Source organism: Papaver somniferum, chromosome 1, assembly GCF_003573695.1.
Source record: "Papaver somniferum cultivar HN1 chromosome 1, ASM357369v1, whole genome shotgun sequence".
Lineage (NCBI taxonomy): Eukaryota > Viridiplantae > Streptophyta > Magnoliopsida > Ranunculales > Papaveraceae > Papaver > Papaver somniferum.
This window is the reverse complement of record NC_039358.1, coordinates 163,548,027-163,570,145: the sequence shown is the minus strand read 5'-3', so window position 1 is coordinate 163,570,145 and position 22,119 is coordinate 163,548,027. Positions and strand designations below refer to the sequence as shown.

Here is a 22,119-nt window from a genome sequence, read left to right as displayed (position 1 = left end):
CATACGAAATACTAGGCTAATCATGCGTTAATTAATAATATTAAAAAATTCACAGAATATTTGGGATTGTTGCTACATGCACCATTCTGGGCGAATTTTATGTATTTATTCAATTGCTTCAAGTAAATAAAGCGAGAGGTTTTCTGCGCTCATCGCTTATCCAATGGCTTTATCCTTTGCAGGATGTCAACATATTATTTTTGGTTTTATAATTTTAGCCCTGAACGAAAATCTGCCATCAACATTAAATCCCCTGCCTAGCACGTAATAGTTGCACTATTGCGGGGTAGGCATTAGATTGTGACAAGTAAAGATAAAACTTATGAGACAAAGTTAGATGTTACCAGGAGAGACGGGTCGTCCTGTCCTTGGAGCATGTCGCGTTCAAGAGGCGTCCAGGCGAGCGTTCCCCTAGCATGATGTCGGCTGGCCCCAGGTAGATTAGGCATATGGTTGGTTGGATGCTCAAACTATTCATGACAATGTCGTAATCCTCGACTCTGATGAGGACGATCCTTATCATGAGTAATATCCTTAAAAGGCTGTTGAAGTAATTTCTGAAAAAGATGTTGAAGCATCTCCCAAAGAGAATATTGAAGTAGCTTCTGGAAAGCGTGTTGAAGCAGTTTCTGAAACGAACGTCGATACGGATCCTGAAGAGAGCGTTGGAGCAAGCGATCGTCGAGGAGACTCCTGGAGAGAGTGTTCGAAGCAGCTTCTGAAGCGAACATCGAGGCGGCTCCTGGAGAGAGTGTTGAAGCAAGCCTCTTCAGGAGAGAGCATTGAAGCGGCTTCTCCTAGAGAAAGTGTTGAAGAGGCTTCTTCCGGAGAGAGTGTTGAAGCAAGCTTCTTCAGGAGAGAGCGTTGAAGCTGCTTCTTCTAGAGCGAGTGTTGAAGAGGCTTCTTCTGGAGCGTTGAAGCAGCTTCTGCTGGAGAGAGCGTTGAAGCGTCTTCTGCTTCAGTTTGACTTCCCCTTGCGAATTACATGCTTCTTGATTGACCACGTCTCTTGTGTTGAAGATGTCCTTGACTCTGTCCGTAGTGGTTATGGTGAAGCTCGAGATTGGCAGTCTTCATATAGTGGTAGAGCTTGTCTCGTCATTAGAGGGAGAAGCTAATGATGTAACCGATAGCTTCCTCGATGTTGCCTCATGGAATATAAAAGAGGGACACAGTCCCCTGACCACGAGTATCCACTGATCCTTCGACTTATAGATGTTGTCACGCTAGGTTCATGAAGCCGTCTTTACATCTGCGTTGCGTTTCATAGACGTCCAGGAATATCACTGGCCTTTGACAATACGTCTGTTCTCTTGAGTATATCATCGTCTCTGGACATCCTGGAATGATAGCGTGCTTGCATATCTCTAAATTCACCATCTTTGAGATGGGCAGTGTTAAGCAGTCCCCAGTCATACTCCTTTGCCATTATCATCTTTGGATCGTGTCTTTGAGGAGTAGGGAAGTTCTTTCATGCGAATGACTTAACTAATAGGTTCTGCAAATATGATGAAGCTCTTGACATGGATAATCTGTATGTACCTCTTAAGTCCCGGGTGCAATCTCCTTTGGTAATGCAACTATTTCTTTTACGATAGACGAAATTCTGAAAGCGTCTCTTATTGATGTTGTTGTCGTCAAGCCAGACATGGAATATCTTGGACGTTGTTTCATCATTGTGGTAGTCGTGCATGTGGTACTGGAGTTGGAGTTGGAGATCTTGGACGCGCAGGATGTTGTATCTCGGTGGTTTTCCTCTTGCTGCTTCAACGGAACTGCTTACAGAAGGCTGAAGGTTGTATTTCCTGTTGGTGAGATGTATGCTTCCGCGAACATGATGAGGCTCTTCGTTACTGGAAGGATTGTTCTTCTAGCAGGGCAGGTGCTGTCGCAACTAAGCGTTTAGCAGCATCACGGAGTTCAGAGGATGTCTGAAAGCGCAGGTTCTTCGGCAAAGCACGATAGACAGGTACCATCCTATTGATGCACAATTGCACCACTTATTGTTAAGTCACATTTGGATCGGGATCCTCCAGTGCCTGAATTCGGGACCTCTTGACATAATCATTTGGATGTTCGTTGTTTCGCTGAAGCATTCCTCTTAAGTCTGACAGAGTGATTCGCCCAAGCTGTGGATTCTTCCTCGACATGATGATGCATACATCGCTATCTTCTTGAGGATGCTCCCTTGAGGTGTCGGCTCCAGTAGATCTGAAGATTTCCCAGGCTCGCTCTTGTCCGGGCTGACATAACAGGCGAACCCTTTGTGATGATTTGGAGATGACAATATTCGTTGAATCTTCTGAAACGCTTTCTGTTGTAGTGCGTTCCAGACGAAACTTGCTCATTTCTTCAGCAAGGGGGTGAATGAAGCAACGAGCTGGTATAAACCAGGTATAAAACGTCAAATGCAGTTCACCTTGCCCATTAAGCTTTGGATCTCCTTCACAGTCCGCGACGGCGGCATGTGAGGATAGCTTGAGTCTTGGATGGGTCCATCTCGATACCTTCAGCAGTTACCTTTCGAACACTTGCCGTAGGACTCCTGTGTGATCCACCGAGCTTTCGATTTGACTACTACATCATCCACGTAGTCTTCAATTGCGTCATGATCGTACATCCTTATCTGATTGTACCCGCTATATCCGTCCATGAAGGAGAACATGCGGTGTACGCTGGTGGCATCTACTAACATGTCGATGTTAGGTAGAGGAAAATCATCTTGGTGGCAGCATCTGTTCAAGTCTCTGAAATCCACGCAACACCTGATCTGTGCATTTTTCTTTTTTACCGGAACCACATTTGCCAACCAAGTTGGATGATGAATGGGTTTGATGAAAGCAGCAGCTAAGAACTTCTGAATCTCAGTCTTGATTTGCTCTTCTACCTCGTGTCTGAACTGCCTCAGAGACTGTTTTAACCGGCTTGGATCCAGGTATGACATGTAGATGATGGGTGACCAATTTTTCATCTAAACCGGGCATTTCTTCATACGTCCAAGCGAATATATCCTGGTACTCTTTGAGAAGTTCCACGAGCTTCGTGCGTTCATCCGTACACAAGGTTGAGCTGATGGAGATAGGACTAGGAGGTTCCTCATTCCCGATGCTAACGATTTCGAGATCATCAGTTGTGGAGTTGGTGCCATTTTGCAGATGTCGTGGAGCATCTAGCACTTCTTCTTGTGGCTCGTAGTTGTTGAAGCGTTCCGTTGGGCGGAGAGACTAGGTAACAGTCTCCCCTGATAATTGCTAAAAACGGCGTCGGTGCACAGTTTTCCCTTTCTGGTCACGGCTTTCCACAAAAGTTTGTTCCCTCTTAGTGTGAGCGCGGGTCACGACTTCATATGATGAAGGAGAACTGGAACGCCTTGTCAGCAAAGATGCATCATGGAGCTTGGTCTTCGATGATGCAAGTTGGTACTCCTCCTGGATTGATGCCCACGTGGGGAGTGGGATGCAATGAACTTTTTCTGATTCTTCGCACGGAGTTTCTCTTGGTTCGAACAATTCTACTCCACATATTGGTGCGTAAGGAGACAATGATGCAGGAATACGAACGACTTCTTGATTCAGCATAGTCTTCAGGCACTGATGATACATCAAAGGGACAATCCTATTGTCATGAATCCACGGTCGCCCCAGTATCATATGGTAGTCCGACTCCTTTTTTATGACTTCGAATTTCACCTTTGACTGGACGGTCCCTACAGATAAATTCAGATTGACATACTCGTACGTGTTGATTTGATTTCCTTCAAAGTTTTTCATCGTGGTAGGCTGCCGTACGATCTTGCCTGGGCGAACCTTGACCGTCCCGAGAGTCTTGAGAGTAATTACATTCTAAGATACTCCCGTGTCGATGAGGGCCCTCTTGAACTCCGAATCCTTGATGCATGCAGTAACGTGTAGGGACCGGTTGTGACCTTCTTCCGCTATCATGTCCTCTTCTATAAATGTGACATTATTCACAGACATCTCTGGCGTTTTCGAGGTTTCTGGACGTAGAGGAGTTAAATGCATGTCAAGGGTTATCTGGTTGATTGCAGCAAACGTCTCCGCTCGCTGATTCTTCGAGAGGTGTAAAAATTCGCATAAACTTTCTACTAGAGAAGTCGTTTCCTGATCCACCATCCTCTGGATCACAGTGAAACTATTGACTTGAGGAGGATCATTGTGAGGATCAGTCCCCAGTGTAGAAGTCTCTGTGATAGGACCGCTCATATCTGATGTCATCTTGATGAGGAGATCGAGTATGTTGTTTATCGCTTCTTTGATCAGGTCCATGTTCTTCGTGTGAATCTCCTGCACCCGTGCTAACTCGATCAATGTTGGGATTCTTCTAGTTACACCATCAGATACACCATTGGAAAGAGGGGTATCTCCATTGGAGGAACTTCGATCGGGGTTTGAAGTTGTTGGGGCAGTCCTAAGACCAACCATTTTGAAATCAGCCAAATAGGATTGGGTATTAAAAAAATTTACTTCACAGCCGAGAGATTAATCTCCCACTGTGGTCGCCAATTGTTTATGGGTGAAAACTATTTTTGCTGGTTTTGGTAATTTTGGGTGTGTGTGGATGAGAAATGAATCTAAACCCTAAACAAATGCACTACACGGGAGTGCTTTTGATTCGAGAGATCAATCTATACAATTCTGGCCTAAACCAAGAAATGGTCGTTCCAGACTTGCTTCGGTCACAAAGTGAAGGAGATGGGGTTGATCTTAGGGAGGGAAGCAAAGAAGGTGTTGAGATTGAAGGTGTTGGCTATTTATGACTTGTATCGGAATGATGAACTGGATTGCACGATGAAAGCTATCAGTTCTGGTGTTTTCTGAATACTGTGACAACACTTGGTTTTCTGTGCTTGTCTCTTGTGTTTTGGAAATAGGCGAAGGACCTATTTATACAAGTCATTGAGCGCAAAACCCTCATCTCATAGGAAGTGGAGGAAGTTGAGTAATGGAGTAGTGGGATCGTGTAGGTGATTGCACGATCACGTCTTTTCCCACTTTTCCCATCGTCGTTAACCGTCCATGTCTCCTGACACGTTCTTGTGATGGCGCGTTGCACGCTGCACGCTGTAAACCGCTAGAACAATACCCCAGTAAGTATCCCCCAGTTTGTGACATGATTGATGTCTCGAATGAGTGGATCGTGGGACCCACAGAGTGTAGCATACGATGCTAAGTTAAATAACTGAGTTATTTAAGAAATCGATATTCATGAAATATCGTGTATGTTTGATGCATGTAATGCATTGTCAACAATCATCATGTATGAGGCATCGATGTTTTAAAGCTTGTCCGAATAAGTCGCAGAGCAAGCATCTTAAAATAGCATCACGTCCAACCATATTCAAGTGATCGTTTGGAGGCTGCATGGGCGAGCCATGCTCTGACCGATCACTTCTTGTGAAAGAGTGGCGGACAGTGATCATCGAGGTGCCTCACTGGTCGTCTAGCTTTTAACCTAGGCTATCCGACCAAGCTAACGAAGTTGGACGGACGAGATGGTTTGCGACTCTCATTTGCGACCGTTGATGAAATTTTAGGGTTTTTAAGAGGTGCGCAAGCATCACTCTTTTTCCCGATCGAATTCAAGCATGGACGCCATTTTTGGTGGGACCGACCAGGCATGCATGTGGATGGCCTGCCGGTGTGCATGTCCATGATGTCTCGTCTCACGAAGGTGCGCTCTTGGCCACTCAATTTGACCGACAAAGGAGAGTGGTTGAGATCGGTGTGCGACAAAAATCCATTGCCGCAAAGGATTTGAAAGTTGCACGTCATGCCACTTTTGGAAGTGCGTTTCGAGGCGCTCGACCATGGTTGGTCTAGGCCGATCGGCCACACGTATAGGTGGGCTCATGGCGATCACATTGATACTCTGTATACCTCCTTAGTCTATATATACACCCTCCATCCAAGCTGGTGAAGATGGATGGTCGTGATCAAACTGCGGCAGTTATGCAATGCCGCAAACCCTAATTAGGGTTTTGAAGCATTCACGCACGCATGACTTCGACCAAACGGTTTGGCAGGCTATGCTCCTTCTTTGGGGAGACCGACCGTGTGGCGCCCATATTGGGCCGACGGTGAAGCGCGTTCTAAGCCATCCAAACATGCAGGCGAAGTTGGATGGTTGTGATCGGTTTAATACGCTAATGGAGTTTCCACGACCCTTTAAGCATCACGCCATCCTCACTTCGAGCAGGCGTTCATTGCTCTAGGGCTAGGTCGTGATAAAACCGATCAAGTGGGCACAGAGTGAGCCCGCCAATGTGGGCGTTGGAATTTCAATGATCATTCGCGGGATGATCTAAGCCGTCCAACCAGGATGGTGAAGTTGGACGGTCGTGATGACTTTAAGACTGCTTTGAACAGTATAAGCTCGTCGAGCTTCTTCTAAAGCAGCGCAACCACCCTATTTTAGGGCTGACGTTTGACGCGCTGAGAGGGGGTAGTGTGATGTTCGACCGGCTAGGGCATAAGTGGGCCCGCCGGTGGTCATCACGATACTCGCCTACTCTTGTTAGGGTTTGGCTAGGCTTGTCAAATTGCGTGACCAACTTGTGTGGCCGCGATTGTTTCTGAGACTGATTTGGACAATCTAGATTTCTTTTGAGGAAATTAAGCATGCTCGATCGGGTTAATATAAGCACGCCGATGTGAGATTCTCTTTGTTAGAGAGTGATGTAGCCTGTACGGGTATTTCATGCATGTCTCGAATTTGGCACTTGGAGATTCATGATACTCTGCTGAGAGTGAACACTCAGTCGTCATGCCATGCCAAACATGAGAGTTCGGCGAGGAGCAACATACGAAATACTAGGATAATCATGCATTAATTAATAATGCAAAAAAATTCACAGAATATTTGGGATTGTTGCTACATGCACCATTCTGGGTGAATTTTATGTATTTATTGAATTGCTTCAAGTAAATAAAGCGAGAGGTTTTCTGCTCATCGCTTATCAAATGGATTTATCCTTTGCAGGATGTCAGCATATTATTTTTGGTTTTACAATTTTATCCCTGAACTAAAATCCACCATCAATACTCCCTTATATAGTCTTTCAAATCAGGGTTTGCAATCAATGTTAGCTTGGTAACAAAGCATTCAATATTCACCGTTAGATGAATACCTGATTAGATTCAAGCTAATATCTTTCAACCGTTGGATCGAAAACTAAGCTTGTTGCACACAAATGAAATGCACGATTTTAGGTTTGTGTAACCGTACCCAAGCATGTATATTTGTTGGTTCAACAGTAGTTAACCAAATGGTTAGCCATATGTGATAAGCATGTAAATGCTACATTTTATAACCATATTTATATTAGATAGGATAAAATATTTTAGTTACTAATACTATTTTAGTGCTTTTGTAGAAAGTACAAGTGAATTCGATCATCCAGCGAATAAACAGCAAAATGTGAGACTTAATGGTGTTTGCAACGAAAATGGAAAAATGTGGTTGGCCTAGTACTTCCATATATCAGCAACCACAATGATGAAATATGCTTTCCTGGTATTTCTATATATCAGCAGCACTTATTATGTTGGCCTGGTAATATGAGCACTTTCATATCAACCATATTCTTGTTCACCATAACTAGGTCAAATGACTCAAATGAACTAGTTAGAGAGTTGTTCAATTGCAAGGAAATCTTATGCAACTAGACAAGACACAATCGAAGCAAAAACGATTTGATTCTCTCGAATCGGTTCGTGAACTTTATAGCCACGGTTTGCCTTTTGCATTCCTTAGATAATATAAATAAGTTCACAAACAATCGTCTTTAGATATAACCACTTAAGTTCGCAGACTTAGTTCGCGGACTTAAGTTCCCGGAAGGAGTTCTCAAACTCCAGCAGATTTTCTCGGGTCGAGAATTTCCGCCAGTTCGCGAACTGGGTTCGCGGACTGAGTTCGCGTCTCTTGTTCCGGTTCTCTTGATCAACAAAGTTCGCAAACTCCGGTTCAAGGAAAAAAGGACTTATACATATATGTTTTGCCACACAATGCTTATATCCATCATTGGTTATATAATCTAAACTCTCATTTCAATCATTAAAACATTCTTAGAGGACGTTATTATATAGTTGTTATTCACAAACTATTTTTCGTCAAAGTAAGCAATTTTCAAAATGATTGAAACGTATCATGACTTTCCTCACTAGGTAAAGATGAACTTAGCCAAAGCAAAAGCTTATCAACACATATTTCGAGAAATAGATAGGCGAGATAAACTCGACTCGAAATAGCAAATGTGTATAATCAAAGTCTATATAGCAAAGACTTTTGTCTCAAAATAGGAGATAGAGTAAATAGACTTTTGAGTGATAGATAAGTTCAAGTCGATGAAGTTCCACCAGTTCCTTGAGTAGTCCTTCGTCTTGTATGATGATTTCCATGGAGTTCTTGAGCTCAACTACCCTTTCTATCCTAGTCCGAGACTTAGCTATAGTAGACTAGAAATCAAGACTTATACTTTTGATCACTAACGTTGACAAACATGCATGAGATAGCAACGCATGCGAGTTCGACCGAGCAATGCTCTAACAATCTCCCCCTTTGTCAATTTTAGTGATAAAACCATCAATACATATGGAATACAAAAGATAAATGAAATAACTTTTGTAGCTCCTATTCCACATGCCTAATCTTCAACATTACTCGAAATCTTCGTCCCTTCCAAGTACTCCAATGATCCCAAAGGGTGTAAGTTCAGCATCATCGTTGTTGAAAATTCGTAGCTATAACAATGAGAAAACAAGAGTTCTCAATCATTGTTATACAGTGTCATAGTATCATTATATAGTATCAAAGTTCAATTGTATCACAACTTCGACAACAATACTATGGTGATATGTATCACTCCCCCTTAGTCAATACTCCATCTCACATGGAAACCACTCCCCCTTACATAATGATCCGAAAACCATATATATTTTTAGTGTGAACTACATATTAATTCTCCCCCTTTTTGTCAATAAAATTGGCAAAGGTACAAGAACGGGATCCTAATGAAATTTCCGAAAGAGACATTTCTTGACCAAAAGAAAACATATATCATCTTATTTAGATGCAATCATATAGCCGAAGCTAAATGCATTCATCAAGGAGTTTATAAAGATACAAGATAACCCCTATAATATTCCACATCCGCACTCCCCACAAAGATTTGGTAATTAAGCACAAGTTCAATTAAGAACTCTCCCCCATAATATGTCATTCCCGAGAGAACAACAAGAGCGACCTTAATTTCAAAAGAAAAGAAGGATTTATTTGGACATAACAAATCACATACAAGTATGAATTTGAATCCAAAATACTCAATTAAATTAACCACAAGAGAACCCATGATTAATTTAATCGGAAGTGCTCAACATAAGTGAACTTATGGAGACTCAAAAAAATACTCAATTAGAGTAATCACAAGAGAACCCATAATTAATCTAATCGGAATACACAACCAAATTAACCACAAAAAATAATCAATTTAATTGGTCATGCTCGACATAAGAGAACTTACGGAGCAACAACTAAATAACCAAATGAGGATGATTAATTTAGTTGATCATGCTCGACATAAAGTACCTCACGGAGCAACAACTAAGCTAAGAATAAGTCAGTCAATTGTGCTCAACATAAGACACCTTATGGAAGAACACAGTATATGCATAAAAATTGTAGACCGGAGGTCGACCAAATACTGTGGAAAAACAAGGATTCATTTTATTTTCCATCACCATTTGCACAATGACATACAATAGACATAATCCTTGTAAACAAAAGATTTTAACCTATCTTCCATCAATAATTGACATAATAGGCTTGACTTTTGTATTGTCAAAAGTTCATTCCTTCTTTTATCATACATGCATATCGACATATAAAGGACTTAATTTTTGAGAAGGTATGGGACAATCACAGTTCACGGACACAAACACACATATCCCATAACAAATTGAAGTATATAAAACCATAAAGAGAGAAGAGAGAGCAGTCATGCATATTGAGAAGCACTGATGTTTGGTGCAGCAGATGCAGCAGGAGCATCCATAGCAGCAACATGGAATGATTCTGAATCTTTAGGATTTGGCAAATCCTTAGGATATCCATTCAACTTCCAACATGTGGTCTTGGTGTGGCCATATTTGTTGCAATGGTCACAAAAGGGGCGTTGCCGCTTATTGTTACCATTATTGGGAAAAGCTCTAGGGTTCCGGTGATCACTACGAGAAATATTAAAAGTCGCAGATTCAACAGAGGTTGTAGAAGAAGAAGTAATACCTTGTTGCTCCTCCTCCTTCCTGACATGATAATAAATCTTAGCAGGTGATGGCATAGGCTCCATGAGAAGAATTTGGCTGCGCATAGAAGAAAAACGATCATGTAATCCCTGCAAGAGCTCCATCGATCTGTCTTGATTGTGGTTGTTCACATAATTCTTTTCTGCGCCACAGATACATGGTTTAATAGGTCTGAAAGCATCCAGCTGATCCCATAGCGATTTAAGATGGGTGTAATACATCGCAACGCTCAAGTGATCTTGTTTCAAAGTTGCAATGGACTGCTTCAATGCATACAGTTCGGATGCATTATGATGAGAAAACCTTGACTTGATCTCGAGCCATTGTTCTCGTGCTGATGGGAAATTCATGGTACTGGAACGAATTTCTGGATCCACTGAATTGGAAATCCAACTACCCACCAGATCATCGCAGCGGATCCAATGAGGTAAGTCAGATGGATTGGTAGGCTTCACAACAGTTCCACCTATGTAACCCGTTTTTCCCTTCACACTGAGGCCTTTAGTCATCCCTCAACCTCAGGTGCAATAGTTGTCACTGTTGAGGAGAGGAGTATAAATGACAGATGTGGGGTTTTCTGATGGATGCACATAGTATGGACTGTTAGGAGATAAAACAATATCTTTTTCAACACTGGAAGAGTTAGTTTGATCATCTTCGAGAGTCATGATGACGATTAGATTGCAGAGAAAAGAAAAAAAAAATCTAACCTAGCTCTTGTACACCATAAAGGAAACTAGTGATGGAGGTATAAGGTTTTCTCACACAACTGTGTCGAGTCTGATTTCGTTAAGAGATATATATATATATATATGATTACATCGGAATACAGATAGAGATACATAACAAGAAAAGCAAGGAAATAGCTGTAGCCAAAGAACAAAGGAACCAAACCTAATTGGCTAAAGAATAGGTAAAATAGTTGTCACAACAGAAGACTAGGAAAACTAGTTACAACAGTATGTACGTGTGTAAGTTTATCAACAATCTGATAAACTTAATACACTCATCAGTTGTTAACTTCTTCATTTTACAAGGTTTAATTCTTAGCTTTGTTATGGATCTTTACTGGAGTAATCAAATGGCAGTGGCGCATCAGCTTCTTTTCTGTGGACCAAAGACGCACCGAAAGTTTCCTTTATGCTTTGGACTGCCTTGGAGGATTCAGTGCCAACTTTAACCATGCTTCAATCTCGGGGCATTCCAGTGGCAGGCAAAAGAAAAATGTAAGCTCAATCACGGTATAGAAGAGTCTATGAAGCATATATTTTGTCATTACAGTATTCTTTTGGGAGGTTTGGATGTATTTTTTGAGAATCTTATGCACAATCTTAAAGAGAAGAACAGGGAAATACAAACTTTTCTTCCTTATGCAGTTTGTTGGATCCTATGGAAAGAGAGGAACAAGAGAAATTTCAGGTGAAAAAGAAGAACAGTGGCGGAAACCACTTTTACAACCAAATCTGCTCTAATTTTATTGTGTCCAACTTGGAGATCTGTATTTCTATTCCGGTTGATCATGTTCTTCTATTCAACTGGAAAACTTTCATTAGATGATAATTCTTTGTAAACACACAAGCAATCGCCATTTCAAGGGGCAGACGCATCGCGCGTGTGGTTTTACTGTTTTTAAATAAAAACTGTGCGGAAAGGAGCGGACATATATGAGTGTGCCTTCACATTCCAATATTTGTCATTCTCTAATGTTTTGCTTCTTTATTGATGCAGGCCTCCATTACAACTCCTTATTTCCCAAAGCGGCAAGGAGCCGACATATATGAGTGTGCCTTCACATTCCAATATTTGTCATTCTCTAATGTTTTGCTTCTTTATTGATGTAGGCCTCCATTACAACTCCTTATTCGGCATGTCCGTTCACTATAATCCTTGCAGCTAGTTGACATGGTTTGGTTCATATTTCTTCGTTACCCAAGAGAGCTCGGTTTGATTCATATTTCTTCATTACCCAAGAGAGCTCGAGCTCGTAAGTGTACTTCTAACTGGGTTTTCATTTGTTAATGTCGGATATGGTCTGCGGCTTCGTTACGTATGTGACAAAAGGAAAGAAGGTTAGGGACTCGGGGAAAGAAGGTTAACATGTTAATTATGCCCTTGGAATAGAGACAGATGAAAAGCGTTACCAATTTTAGCTGTTGTGTATCGTTTTAATACTCCGCCATTTGAAAATGTTGTTTCCATTATTTGCTACTCCTTCACTATTAAATTGGACCACCATACTCTCAAGTCTCAACTATACTAAGCAGGGGGATCAAAATAAAGTTCCACTAAATCTGGTAGTTCTTTTGTTTTGCCATCTCTAAACCAAGCTTGAACAAAATTAATATACTTCAGAAAGAAAAGCCCATTGACTAGCAAAATGAATAAAACTGTCTTAGAAAGAAAAGCTCCTTGCCATGAAAACACTAGAAGCAAAATTGAGGCACTGTTCTCAAGATTTGTTCAAAACCATTTGGGGTTGCTTTCTGAGCTGGTAAAGATACACTTGCTTCAGTTGACCTTACATCAGTGCCTCCTCTGCAAGTGTGAAAACCATTGTCAGAGAGAGAGGGAGGGAGGAGGGAGGGAGAGTGAATAAGAATATATACATACCTTGCGTTTAAACTGTTTTTTCCCTCCCTTATCCGAATTACTGAAGCTTGAAGGACCTTCATCGCCATCCTCATTCAAAGGTAAACTACTAACATCACCGTAGAAATCTTCCGACAAACCAACCAATCTGGTATTGCCAAGTAAAGTAGAGGATTTATCATAATGAACACAGATAAATACATAATTTAACATCAAGATGACTAACAGGTAGTGTTTAACAATATACAAGTGCAATACTTATTACTCATACCCGTTTCTCGACTTCTTCAAATGCTTTCCTTGCTTTTTCTCCGCCTTCGTCAGTGGTACACGAGTGAAAATTTCCTCTTCTTGTCTTGCACGTTTGTTCATCTTTTCCCTATACTGAATAGCTTCCCTACTCTCGGCTCCGACAACTTCTCGTACCTGTATTTGAACATAGCAAATTAGAGATGAACAGAAGATTGAACACAAGTCCTCTCAGAAAGAGAAGTGATCCATTAATTAACTTAATTACATGACATGAATACACAACTGACCTCTTCAGGTTTCCCTTCCATATCATTCAGAATATCCCTCATAACGGTACTTTGATTAGCCTGCCGTAATATTTGCTTGTCCCTTCTCTGGGCCAGCTTTTCACTCTTAGACACCTTTTCTCCGTCCATAGCAGTGGGAGCAAACTTGGGTGGCACGTATTTATCACCCACCTACACATAAAGTTATTTTCTCAGAGAAAATGATCCCGGCAGTTTAAATCAGTAGAAGTTACTGACTGAAACTTTCGTGTTTGTCTAGATGTACAAACCTCGTGATAGGTCGATTTGGGTGTAATCATGTCAGGATGTGGTCGATATCTCAGTAAGTCATTTGACTTGTTAGTGGTATCTGCTTGCTCTTTATTGGCATCTTCTTTCTCTTCTGTATTCACACTGCCTCTAATGTACTTCTGAATTTGGTAATCTTGCTTTTTATCGATAGTACGAATCTGCAATAGTTGAGAGAAGAGGAGGAATAAAGGAAAAAGAACATAATAAGCATTAAGTAAAAATCGTGACACAAACAACATTTAGCACACTCAGTAAGTATACCATGGCTACTGGGTCTTCTTTTTAAGTGAGAAAATACCATGTCTACTAGGTCCTGAGTCCCGACTCCAGGAAATAAGATAAGAAATAGGTAAGCCTTTACATATTGGCATCTATAGTAGATAACAGTGGACTTCACAGCATTATACTATAAAGATACATGGATTGACAAGTAAATCATCCATTATTTGTTAACCAATTTTATTTGGATACATTCAACAGAATAGGCTTACTAAAATAACAAACAACATGAAAGAGTACTTTGGTAAAAGGTTGAAAAGACTCCATAATGAAAACAAAAGATCCAAATGTTAGACAACTTAGACGTTGAGACAGAAGTCATTTTCATGCTTGACCTGGTTTTCAGTATTAGGCGCTAATATTTTTATGTGATGACAACAATAGAAACATGTACAAACCTTCTCTAAGAATAATCTTATCTCTACAAGGCTCCGAACAACTGGGTGTCCCTCGATAGAAAGACCTTTTGCCTTACGGAGTAAATAGTAAACAACACACTGGCAATAGCTAAGAAGAAGGAAATTCTTGGCGTCAAGATAGCTCAACCCATGTGTTGTTGGAAATTGATCTTCTTTCACCTGAAAATATTTTCTCCCATCAATGTAAGATATGCTATTCATCAATGAGAAACGCAGTTCACAACACCCACAACAACCAATATAATGCATGTTTTCAATACCCACTTACCTTCAATGTTAAAGCTTGCACTTTGCTCCTCACTAAATCCAATCCATCTTTCATTTCTTTTAACAATGCACATAATTGAGAAGCTTCTCTGAAATGGAAACATAGTAATGAGAACAACAAAGAAAAACAGCACCCGAAATAACACAGGACTTTAAGGTGTACATCAAATCTGAAGAACTGAGCTGAAAATGTACAGACAATCGCTATTTTCAGTTAAACTTACTTGCTTGTTGTTTCATTCTGATCTGAAGAGTTAACCATAACCGCCATGATTTTGGGTTTGTCAGCTACAGCTTTGCGAATCAAATAAAAACTAAATCAATTACATCAAAGTCGAACTTGAGTTAAAGCAGCAGCAATGAGTCAGGTTTTGCAGATAGAGAATGTTTCTATGACCTAACAACATATATCAAATTCAAGTACCAACACATAAATAACTGGTCTAATCTCAGCAAACTAAAATCCCATAACTGATCAATATTTCAGACGTGACAAAACCGCAAAATTCTATTCCTATAAAGCTTCAACTTACCAAAGAAAAAAATAAAAAACTTCTTCCTAGCGAATGGATATTACTAATATTACAGAGACCAAATCTTTGCTCAGCAAAATTTTCCAGAAGCCTTTGAGTCTGTGTAAATTATCCTACACAAACCTAAGAAATCAAAACTTATAATATTGAAAGGGAAAAAATGAGAAAAAACTAATCTAAATGGAAAACAAGACTAATTCCTTGTTACGGAATAGAATAAAACCAATCGATGTATAGACCTCTAAACAAATTCCTGGTTGCAGCCACAGGTTACTACATTGATTTCTCGACACAAAGGTTCTACGTTGTTATGGGAAAATCCAAGACTGAATAAAATCACAAAGCAATCCAAAAGGTTAAGGAGAAGAAGAGGCTAACAGCAAACCTAATGAATGAATAAACTTGGAATCGTTACTCAGAGACGAAATAAAGACCTAAATAATAGTTCACAAATGGTAATTAAGACGAAATAACAGCCCTAACAGTTCAACAAATCGTTTCAGAAACACCCTAAAAATCTTAAGCAGCGATAAAATCAGACTCACCTTCTTTAGTTTCCTCTGATAAGCAGACGGCAGCCTCTCTTCTCTTGTATGAAGCGGCCGTCTTTCAATATACCTGGTTAGACGAAGAGACGAAGACGAATACGATTGTGTTGTTGGGCCTAAACCCGGGCCTATTATCTTGTATCAAAATGCGGTGCCCTTATTATCCAGTTATTACCATTACATCCTTTTTATTACCACGGTATTTCTTGTGTACCTTTCAGAGAGAAGGACGCCATGAAGGATAATATCTCCTCCAAAATTTCCGGAGTTGCTGTCAAAAATAATAAATTTCGTTTTGATTTCTCTAAAATGCAACATTTTTACTTTGTTTGAATTCTTCGGTAAACATTTGAATTGTTTCAACTTTCAAAGTTTCCATTTGTGCACCCAACAAAGTTTACCTTAAAAGCAACATCTAAAACAAAAGAACCAATTTATGATGTTCTTCTCTGTTATCTATCATTCCCTACATTATCAATTAGATCTTGAACAATGGGTTTCTTTTTGTACGGATGCTCTGAAATGTAAGAGGTGACATTCTCAGAAACAATATCTATTGATCTAATTGTCTCACCACCCACCTTCAGAGAAAGAAAGAGATGGGGTTGCAAGATAACGGGGAAGGAGACGGGTTGTCTAATATCTCATTGGTAGATAGAAACAAGTACCATAGGATGGATGGAAAGCTTATACAAAATGATGGTGATAGACCCTCAGCTCATCTTCGATGTGCCCGGAAAACAAATACAAAGAGATTCGTTATTACGTGTGCTATATTCGCCTCTCTCAATACCATTCTTGTTGGCTATGGTAAACAAATTTTTCTGTCCTTGCTATTTCTTTATTTATATTTGTCTATTCTTAGAATGAAATGACCAAATACGATCCCTCTTGTGTGTTTAGGAAATTATCCATTTATGTGCAGCGGCCTCCTAGTTTAATACTGTATTTCTTATAGTGTCTATGTATTTATCAATTTCTGAAAATTGAACCCTAGAGTTGAACTTGAAGGCTGGAAAAAGCATGTCAGATGTGTTTGATCAACCTTTATCTCTTGCACTTAAATTGATGAACATTCATTATCATGCTTTATTAGGTAGACGGGAAGATTGAATTCATGGTTTAAAAAGGTGCGCTCTTTGTTTATTCTGCAGATATAGGTGTTATGAGTGGAGCAATTTTGTTCATTCAAGAGGACCTACAAATAACGGAAGTGCAAGTAGAAGTTCTCGTAGGTTGTTTGAGCATTATGTCACTTTTTGGTAGTTTAGGTGGTGGCAAAGCCTCGGATGCAATTGGAAGAAAATGGACCATGGGTTTTGCAGCTGTTGTCTTTCAAACAGGTGCATGTATAATGGCTGTTGCACCTTCATTTTTTGTACTCATGATAGGCAGAATCTTGGCCGGGATAGGAATAGGTTTTGGAGTCCTGATCGCACCCGTTTATATTGCTGAAATTTCCCCTACTTCTGCCAGAGGATCTCTTACTTCTTACCCTGAAATCTTCGTGAATTTTGGTATCCTGCTCGGTTATGTCTCAAACTACTCATTCTCAGGCCTTCCTGTACATTACAGCTGGAGGTTATGCTTGCTGTGGGGATTTTTCCATCAGTGTTTATTGGATTTGCACTATTCATAATCCCCGAGTCCCCGAGATGGCTAGTTATGCAGAACCGTATTGAAGATGCAAGAGCTGTTATGATAAAAACTAATGAAAGTGAAACTGAAGTAGAAGAGAGATTAGCTGAAATTCAGAAAGCAGCTGTAACTGCTAATTTGGAAATAGAAGAGAAAGCTGTTTGGCGTGAGATGCTGAATCCTAATCCTTCACTTCGCCGAATGCTAATTTCCGGTATGGGAATACAACTTTTTCAGCAGATTACTGGTATTGATGCTACTGTATGTTACGGCCCAACAATATTTAGAGAAGCTGGGATCAAGAATAAAACTTCTCTTCTCGCTGCTACTGTTGCTATCGGATTCTCCAAGACTATTTTCATCTTGATTACAATATCTCTCATTGACCGAGTCGGAAGAAAGCCGTTGTTGTATATTAGCACAATTGGGATGACAACTTGCTTGTTTGGATTAGTCATTTCTCTTTGCTTTTCTGGTCATGGAACCTTTGGGATCTCCATTGCAATTTTGTTGGTGTGCTCAAATGTAGCATTTTTCTCAGTAGGAATTGGTCCGATTTGCTGGGTTTTGACATCAGAAATCTTTCCTCTAAAATATAGAGCTCAGGCAGCAGCTCTTGGAGCAGTTGCTAACAAAGTGAGCAGTGGCTTCATTTCCATGTCTTTTCTCTCAGTAGCACGTGCAATTACGGTGGCGGGAACATTCTTCATCTTTTCTGTGATTTCAGCTCTCTCAGTTGCTTTTGTTCACATTTGTGTCCCTGAAACAAAAGGAAAATCTCTGGAGCAGATTGAAGTAATGTTTCAGAAAGGGCACGAATTTTATATACGTGAGTTAGAGCTAGCAGATACCGAACATTTGGTGCAGAAAGAGTGACTGGTTGGTTTCATCAATTACACTGATACGTTCTGGATAGCTTGCAGTTGCAACCGCTAACGAGTTTCCAATGTATAAAATACGATACACATCAATTATATCAACTAAAAGATTTGAGTTTTACATGCTCAAATGAAAAACAGCGTTGTTTATGAATAATTACATAAGATGGTAGTGTTGCTTTGACAGGAAGGTAATCGACTTTGTTCGGCTTATTTATTTATCTATCTCTTCCTTAATAATGTTATAAAAATTTTAGCTAAAAGAAATTGAGTTTAGACTTCACATATTGCAGTCAGAGGAAGCAATCTTGTTTCCCTCTGGACTTGGCCAAGAAAACACTTAACAATTTTCAGAGCATCACCCAGAAAGTCTAATCATAAATGAGCTATTCTTGTGCAGACGAACTGATTCTGCTCACATCTGTTAGTGGCTGAATAAGAACTTGACAAGCCTCAAAATCAGAGAAGAATCTGAACATATACAGTATAATAAAATCAACTAAACGTGCTCACTCATTTTCAAGTTTCAACAACATCTTTTGAGACAATCTGACCTGATATTTGTGATTTGTGAAGAGTCAAGTGCTCAGACGAAGATATGTGCACTACAAGAAAAGAAAAAAAAGTATTTTTTTCCTTTGAATTCTGTATTTGAAAATTTAAGTAAACCACAAACTAAGACATTATTGTTTACATTCTTGTCTGACCTTTATCGCATACTTAGAAAGCTGACACCGAAGAATAATTGCAAAAAATGCAGCAATCCATTAGTATTTGATCGATGATGCTCCCATTTTCAATCTTCAAACTTCTACTTTGTTTGTTCCACAAATGAACTGCCAAACTCTTTTGCCGTATCTGGTTTAGCTTCCCAGTATACCATTTAGAATCAGCCCCTGCACCAAAACTTCTGAACAAGCTCCGGATCCTACTCCAATCCACCGGATAAAACGCTAAAGGTGGCAAAACAGTGTAATTGAACCCTGGAATTGAATTTGCATCCAACTTTGAAACAACTCTTGAAACCAGATAAGGTCCATTGTGTCCCCACCTATTTCCATTAAAGGTCAAAGCAAATTCTTCAATGAACTTTTCAAGCAAAGGGTATTTCTTATCAAAGATTAAAACAGCATTGTTCAATCTACTCCAATTTCTTGTTTCAAGATCCATTGTTTGAGCTCCAATAGTGTTTCTCAACTTGGACAAGTTTTTCAGTACTAGTACATCAGTATCTATATAAATTCCACCAAATTTATACAAAATTGCAAGTCTGAGCAAATTTGAAATATTCTGGCCTAAAGAAACTTCACCAGGATCAACACTTCCTTTCCTAAGCCTATCAAACCAAGCTTCCGCAAATGTATTCTTTAAAATATAATCAAAATTCGGAGAAATCGCTAAAGCCCGGTACCCTTTGTCAGTAAAGGGTCTTAACAATTCAAGACCTTGCTTTGAATCCATTGAAGTTGATATTATAAGTAAACAAGCATTTGGGTGTGATTTGAAAACACTCTCAATAGACAGCAATTCACGATCACCAAATGAATCTAGAGATGAAATCCAAGTCATAAAAAAACGTAACTTACAGTACGAGGAGGAATTTGAAGAGGAAGAAGAAGAAGAATTTGTCCCATGAAAGAATTCCTTTGCTCTTACTGAAAACTGTCTAGACAAAGGAGTAGGCTTGAAAATCTTGAATACGGGTTTGTTAGACCCCTTTCCCAACACTTTTGAAGAAGAAGATGATGACAATGATGATTTTTGTAAAAGTGGGGGATGGGTTTTTAATTTTGATGGTGGAATTTCCTCTTTCAATGAATACATGAGAGGAGAAGTTGATGATGAAGAAGAAGTGATTGTCATTTCAGGAGAAAATAAAGTATCAGATTCAAGTAAAGTTTTAGTTGGAAAAGGTATGTTTGGACAAAAGGTTCTAGAACCATTATATGAAAGAAGAAGGAGAAGAAGAAAAGCAAGAACTGAAGTCGGAAATGAAAAAATTAAAGAGAGAATTACTCTTTTTATTCTTTGGAATGAATGTAACCTTAGAGATAATTGAAGGGAGATTATGTTTTCGTTGTTACCCATATTGATTGATTCCTCTGCTGCTTCTTTTTAGTACTGCGTCTGCTTCTTAATTGATGATGATGATGATTTCATGTCCAAGTTTGGGTTCTTCTTGTTTGAGAAGATGGTTGATTTAGTAGTTGCAGAGAAGAAGCTTGCAAAACATTTTAATGGCGGCAAAAATATTATAAGGTTTATTGGGCGTTAATTTCTCAAACTAAAAAAAAGTAGTGTATGTTTATTTTTGAGGCAGTTATTATAACTTGATTAAGCATTTATCACACTACCAGTGTTAGTTTGATATGCTTCGAAAAAGAAAAAGAAAAAAAAAGTGTTAATATCTTCAAGCCAAGCCACATTTAAGCCGAGCCGGAAAAAGCTTACCCACCCCCCACCCACTATCCAAAAGATTAAAGTCCTACTTTTGTGCCCCTTGACAAACAGGAGAGGGGAAGTGATGAAACAATCAAACACTGCTTTTGATCGTGGGATGGGATAAGGGACACTCTGTTGTTCCCATAAAATTGAGATTCCATTGCAATGGCACTTTCATTCATGATTTGAGTGATGCGTGGCCCTTATAATGGGGATTAGACCAAGCCTATTAGGAGAACCAAAATCAGGATCAGCAGCAGCATGGTGGGTTTGTACGTAGCGAAAGGACAATTTCATTCATCACTGAATGTTTTAATTTTTTTCAGCCAATTAGGAATAACAGGTAAGATGCATGTGCTTAAATGTTAAAGAGTTTTGGGGTTTAATATGGAAAATATTAGCGATAGGGAAGGGTATGGTGAAGATGAATAATTGTGTGATTACTATCAATGAACAGTTAGAAGGTTCAATCAACATGATTGAGATGTGCACTTGTTTCTTTTTTCTGCAAGGTTCTCTATACACGTAACTTTAAGTTTTACTGGTTCGTAGACTTTTTTTCTAGACCTTCTCCAATAAACTGAATCAGGTCATGTGATGTGAGCCGAGCATAACTAAGCTTTGTTGCAAGCTGAGTTCCAATGAAGAAGAGGCCAGGCATTCCCGACCTAAATGACATTTGTCGTATCGGATTTAACGCCCCTTTCCATTTTTAGGCCATTTAAATGCAAGTAGTCTTAATTGGAAGGGGCTACTGGTGGCAGAAACAAATCGTAATCAGAGGTAGATGTATACATTGAAGTGTATGAGTTAGACGAAGTCAATTTTAAGTATACATGCCAGAGGGCTGCTGCATCCGAGTTTAGAGATGGCGACATTGAGTCATGGTCCTCGTGGTTGACTAGTAGCTACGGATAATGATGGTTGGCTGCTGCCTGTTTGGTCTCACTTTTTCGTTCCATTCTTATGATTTATCAAAAATAGCGCTCTATATATTTGATTTTTGTTTGGATCCACAGAGGTTCTGACTTGAAAACCCCCGATGAAGATAATGAATTATCAGACTTAAATTCAAATCTGAGTTATAAGAAACGCTCAAACATGCTAGCGGCATCCAATAAGTGAGATATGTCATAGAACTGATAATATATCGAAACAAACACCGTTTTATGCTTAACTGACACATCGTGTCCTATTTGAACCACTAACCTTAACATAGTCGACTACATGAGAAGTTGGGTGTAAAATAATGTCCTGTTTCCCATGGTTGTTCATGGCACTAAACTCGCAATGATTCTCAAACTCAAAGTCATACTACAAAATAAACTCTCTCAGTCTTTCTACACATGCCAGAAATCTCCAGATGTCCAAGTT

At 39.6% G+C, this 22,119-nt stretch overlaps 3 protein-coding genes and 1 pseudogene across 5 annotated transcripts; 1 reads left to right on the top strand and 3 right to left on the bottom strand.

The window, feature by feature from the left end:
- Positions 1 to 10,015: 10,015 nt before the first annotated feature.
- On the bottom strand, positions 10,016 to 10,831 carry LOC113353239. The gene has a single exon (XM_026596912.1). It carries the CDS (start codon positions 10,829 to 10,831, stop codon positions 10,016 to 10,018), a length of 816 nt encoding a protein of 271 aa, XP_026452697.1.
- A 1,745-nt stretch (positions 10,832 to 12,576) lies between these two features.
- On the bottom strand, positions 12,577 to 16,023 carry LOC113306336 (neuroguidin-like). 3 transcript variants are annotated; one of them, XM_026555297.1, is made up of 9 exons: positions 15,785 to 16,023; positions 14,931 to 15,020; positions 14,708 to 14,795; positions 14,419 to 14,598; positions 13,720 to 13,899; positions 13,451 to 13,621; positions 13,183 to 13,337; positions 12,933 to 13,059; positions 12,577 to 12,857 (listed from the first exon to the last, which is right to left on the bottom strand). In XM_026555297.1, the coding sequence occupies exons 2-9, from the start codon at positions 14,975 to 14,977 to the stop codon at positions 12,846 to 12,848; spliced, it is 960 nt and encodes a 319-aa protein (XP_026411082.1). In that variant the 5' UTR covers positions 14,978 to 15,020; positions 15,785 to 16,023; the 3' UTR covers positions 12,577 to 12,845. The 3 variants fall into 3 exon arrangements, with proteins under 3 accessions (XP_026411082.1, XP_026411072.1, XP_026411078.1); XM_026555287.1 differs by having other exon boundaries at positions 14,931 to 15,000; XM_026555293.1 differs by having other exon boundaries at positions 14,931 to 14,994.
- LOC113306323 lies at positions 16,024 to 18,614 on the top strand (annotated as a pseudogene).
- Positions 18,615 to 18,727: 113 nt separating this feature from the next.
- On the bottom strand, positions 18,728 to 20,646 carry LOC113306329 (uncharacterized protein At4g19900-like). Its single transcript, XM_026555281.1, has 2 exons — positions 19,011 to 20,646; positions 18,728 to 18,908 (listed from the first exon to the last, which is right to left on the bottom strand). The coding sequence occupies exon 1, from the start codon at positions 20,389 to 20,391 to the stop codon at positions 19,024 to 19,026; it is 1,368 nt and encodes a 455-aa protein (XP_026411066.1). The 5' UTR covers positions 20,392 to 20,646; the 3' UTR covers positions 18,728 to 18,908; positions 19,011 to 19,023.
- Positions 20,647 to 22,119: the final 1,473 nt, after the last annotated feature.

Excerpts from the sequence above, each read along its gene's own strand:
- LOC113353239 (XM_026596912.1), bottom strand. The coding sequence starts at position 10,831 with ATGACTAAAGGCCTCAGTGTGAAGGGAAAAACGGGTTACATAGGTGGA.
- LOC113306336 (XM_026555297.1), bottom strand. The coding sequence starts at position 14,977 with ATGGCGGTTATGGTTAACTCTTCAGATCAGAATGAAACAACAAGCAA. Across the intron at positions 13,900-14,418 it reads TAAGATTATTCTTAGAGAAG|ATTCGTACTATCGATAAAAA; the intron begins GTTTGTACATGT and ends CAACTATTGCAG. Across the intron at positions 13,060-13,182 it reads TTGAAGAAGTCGAGAAACGG|ATTGGTTGGTTTGTCGGAAG; the intron begins GTATGAGTAATA and ends TGGCAATACCAG.
- LOC113306329 (XM_026555281.1), bottom strand. The coding sequence starts at position 20,391 with ATGGGTAACAACGAAAACATAATCTCCCTTCAATTATCTCTAAGGTTA.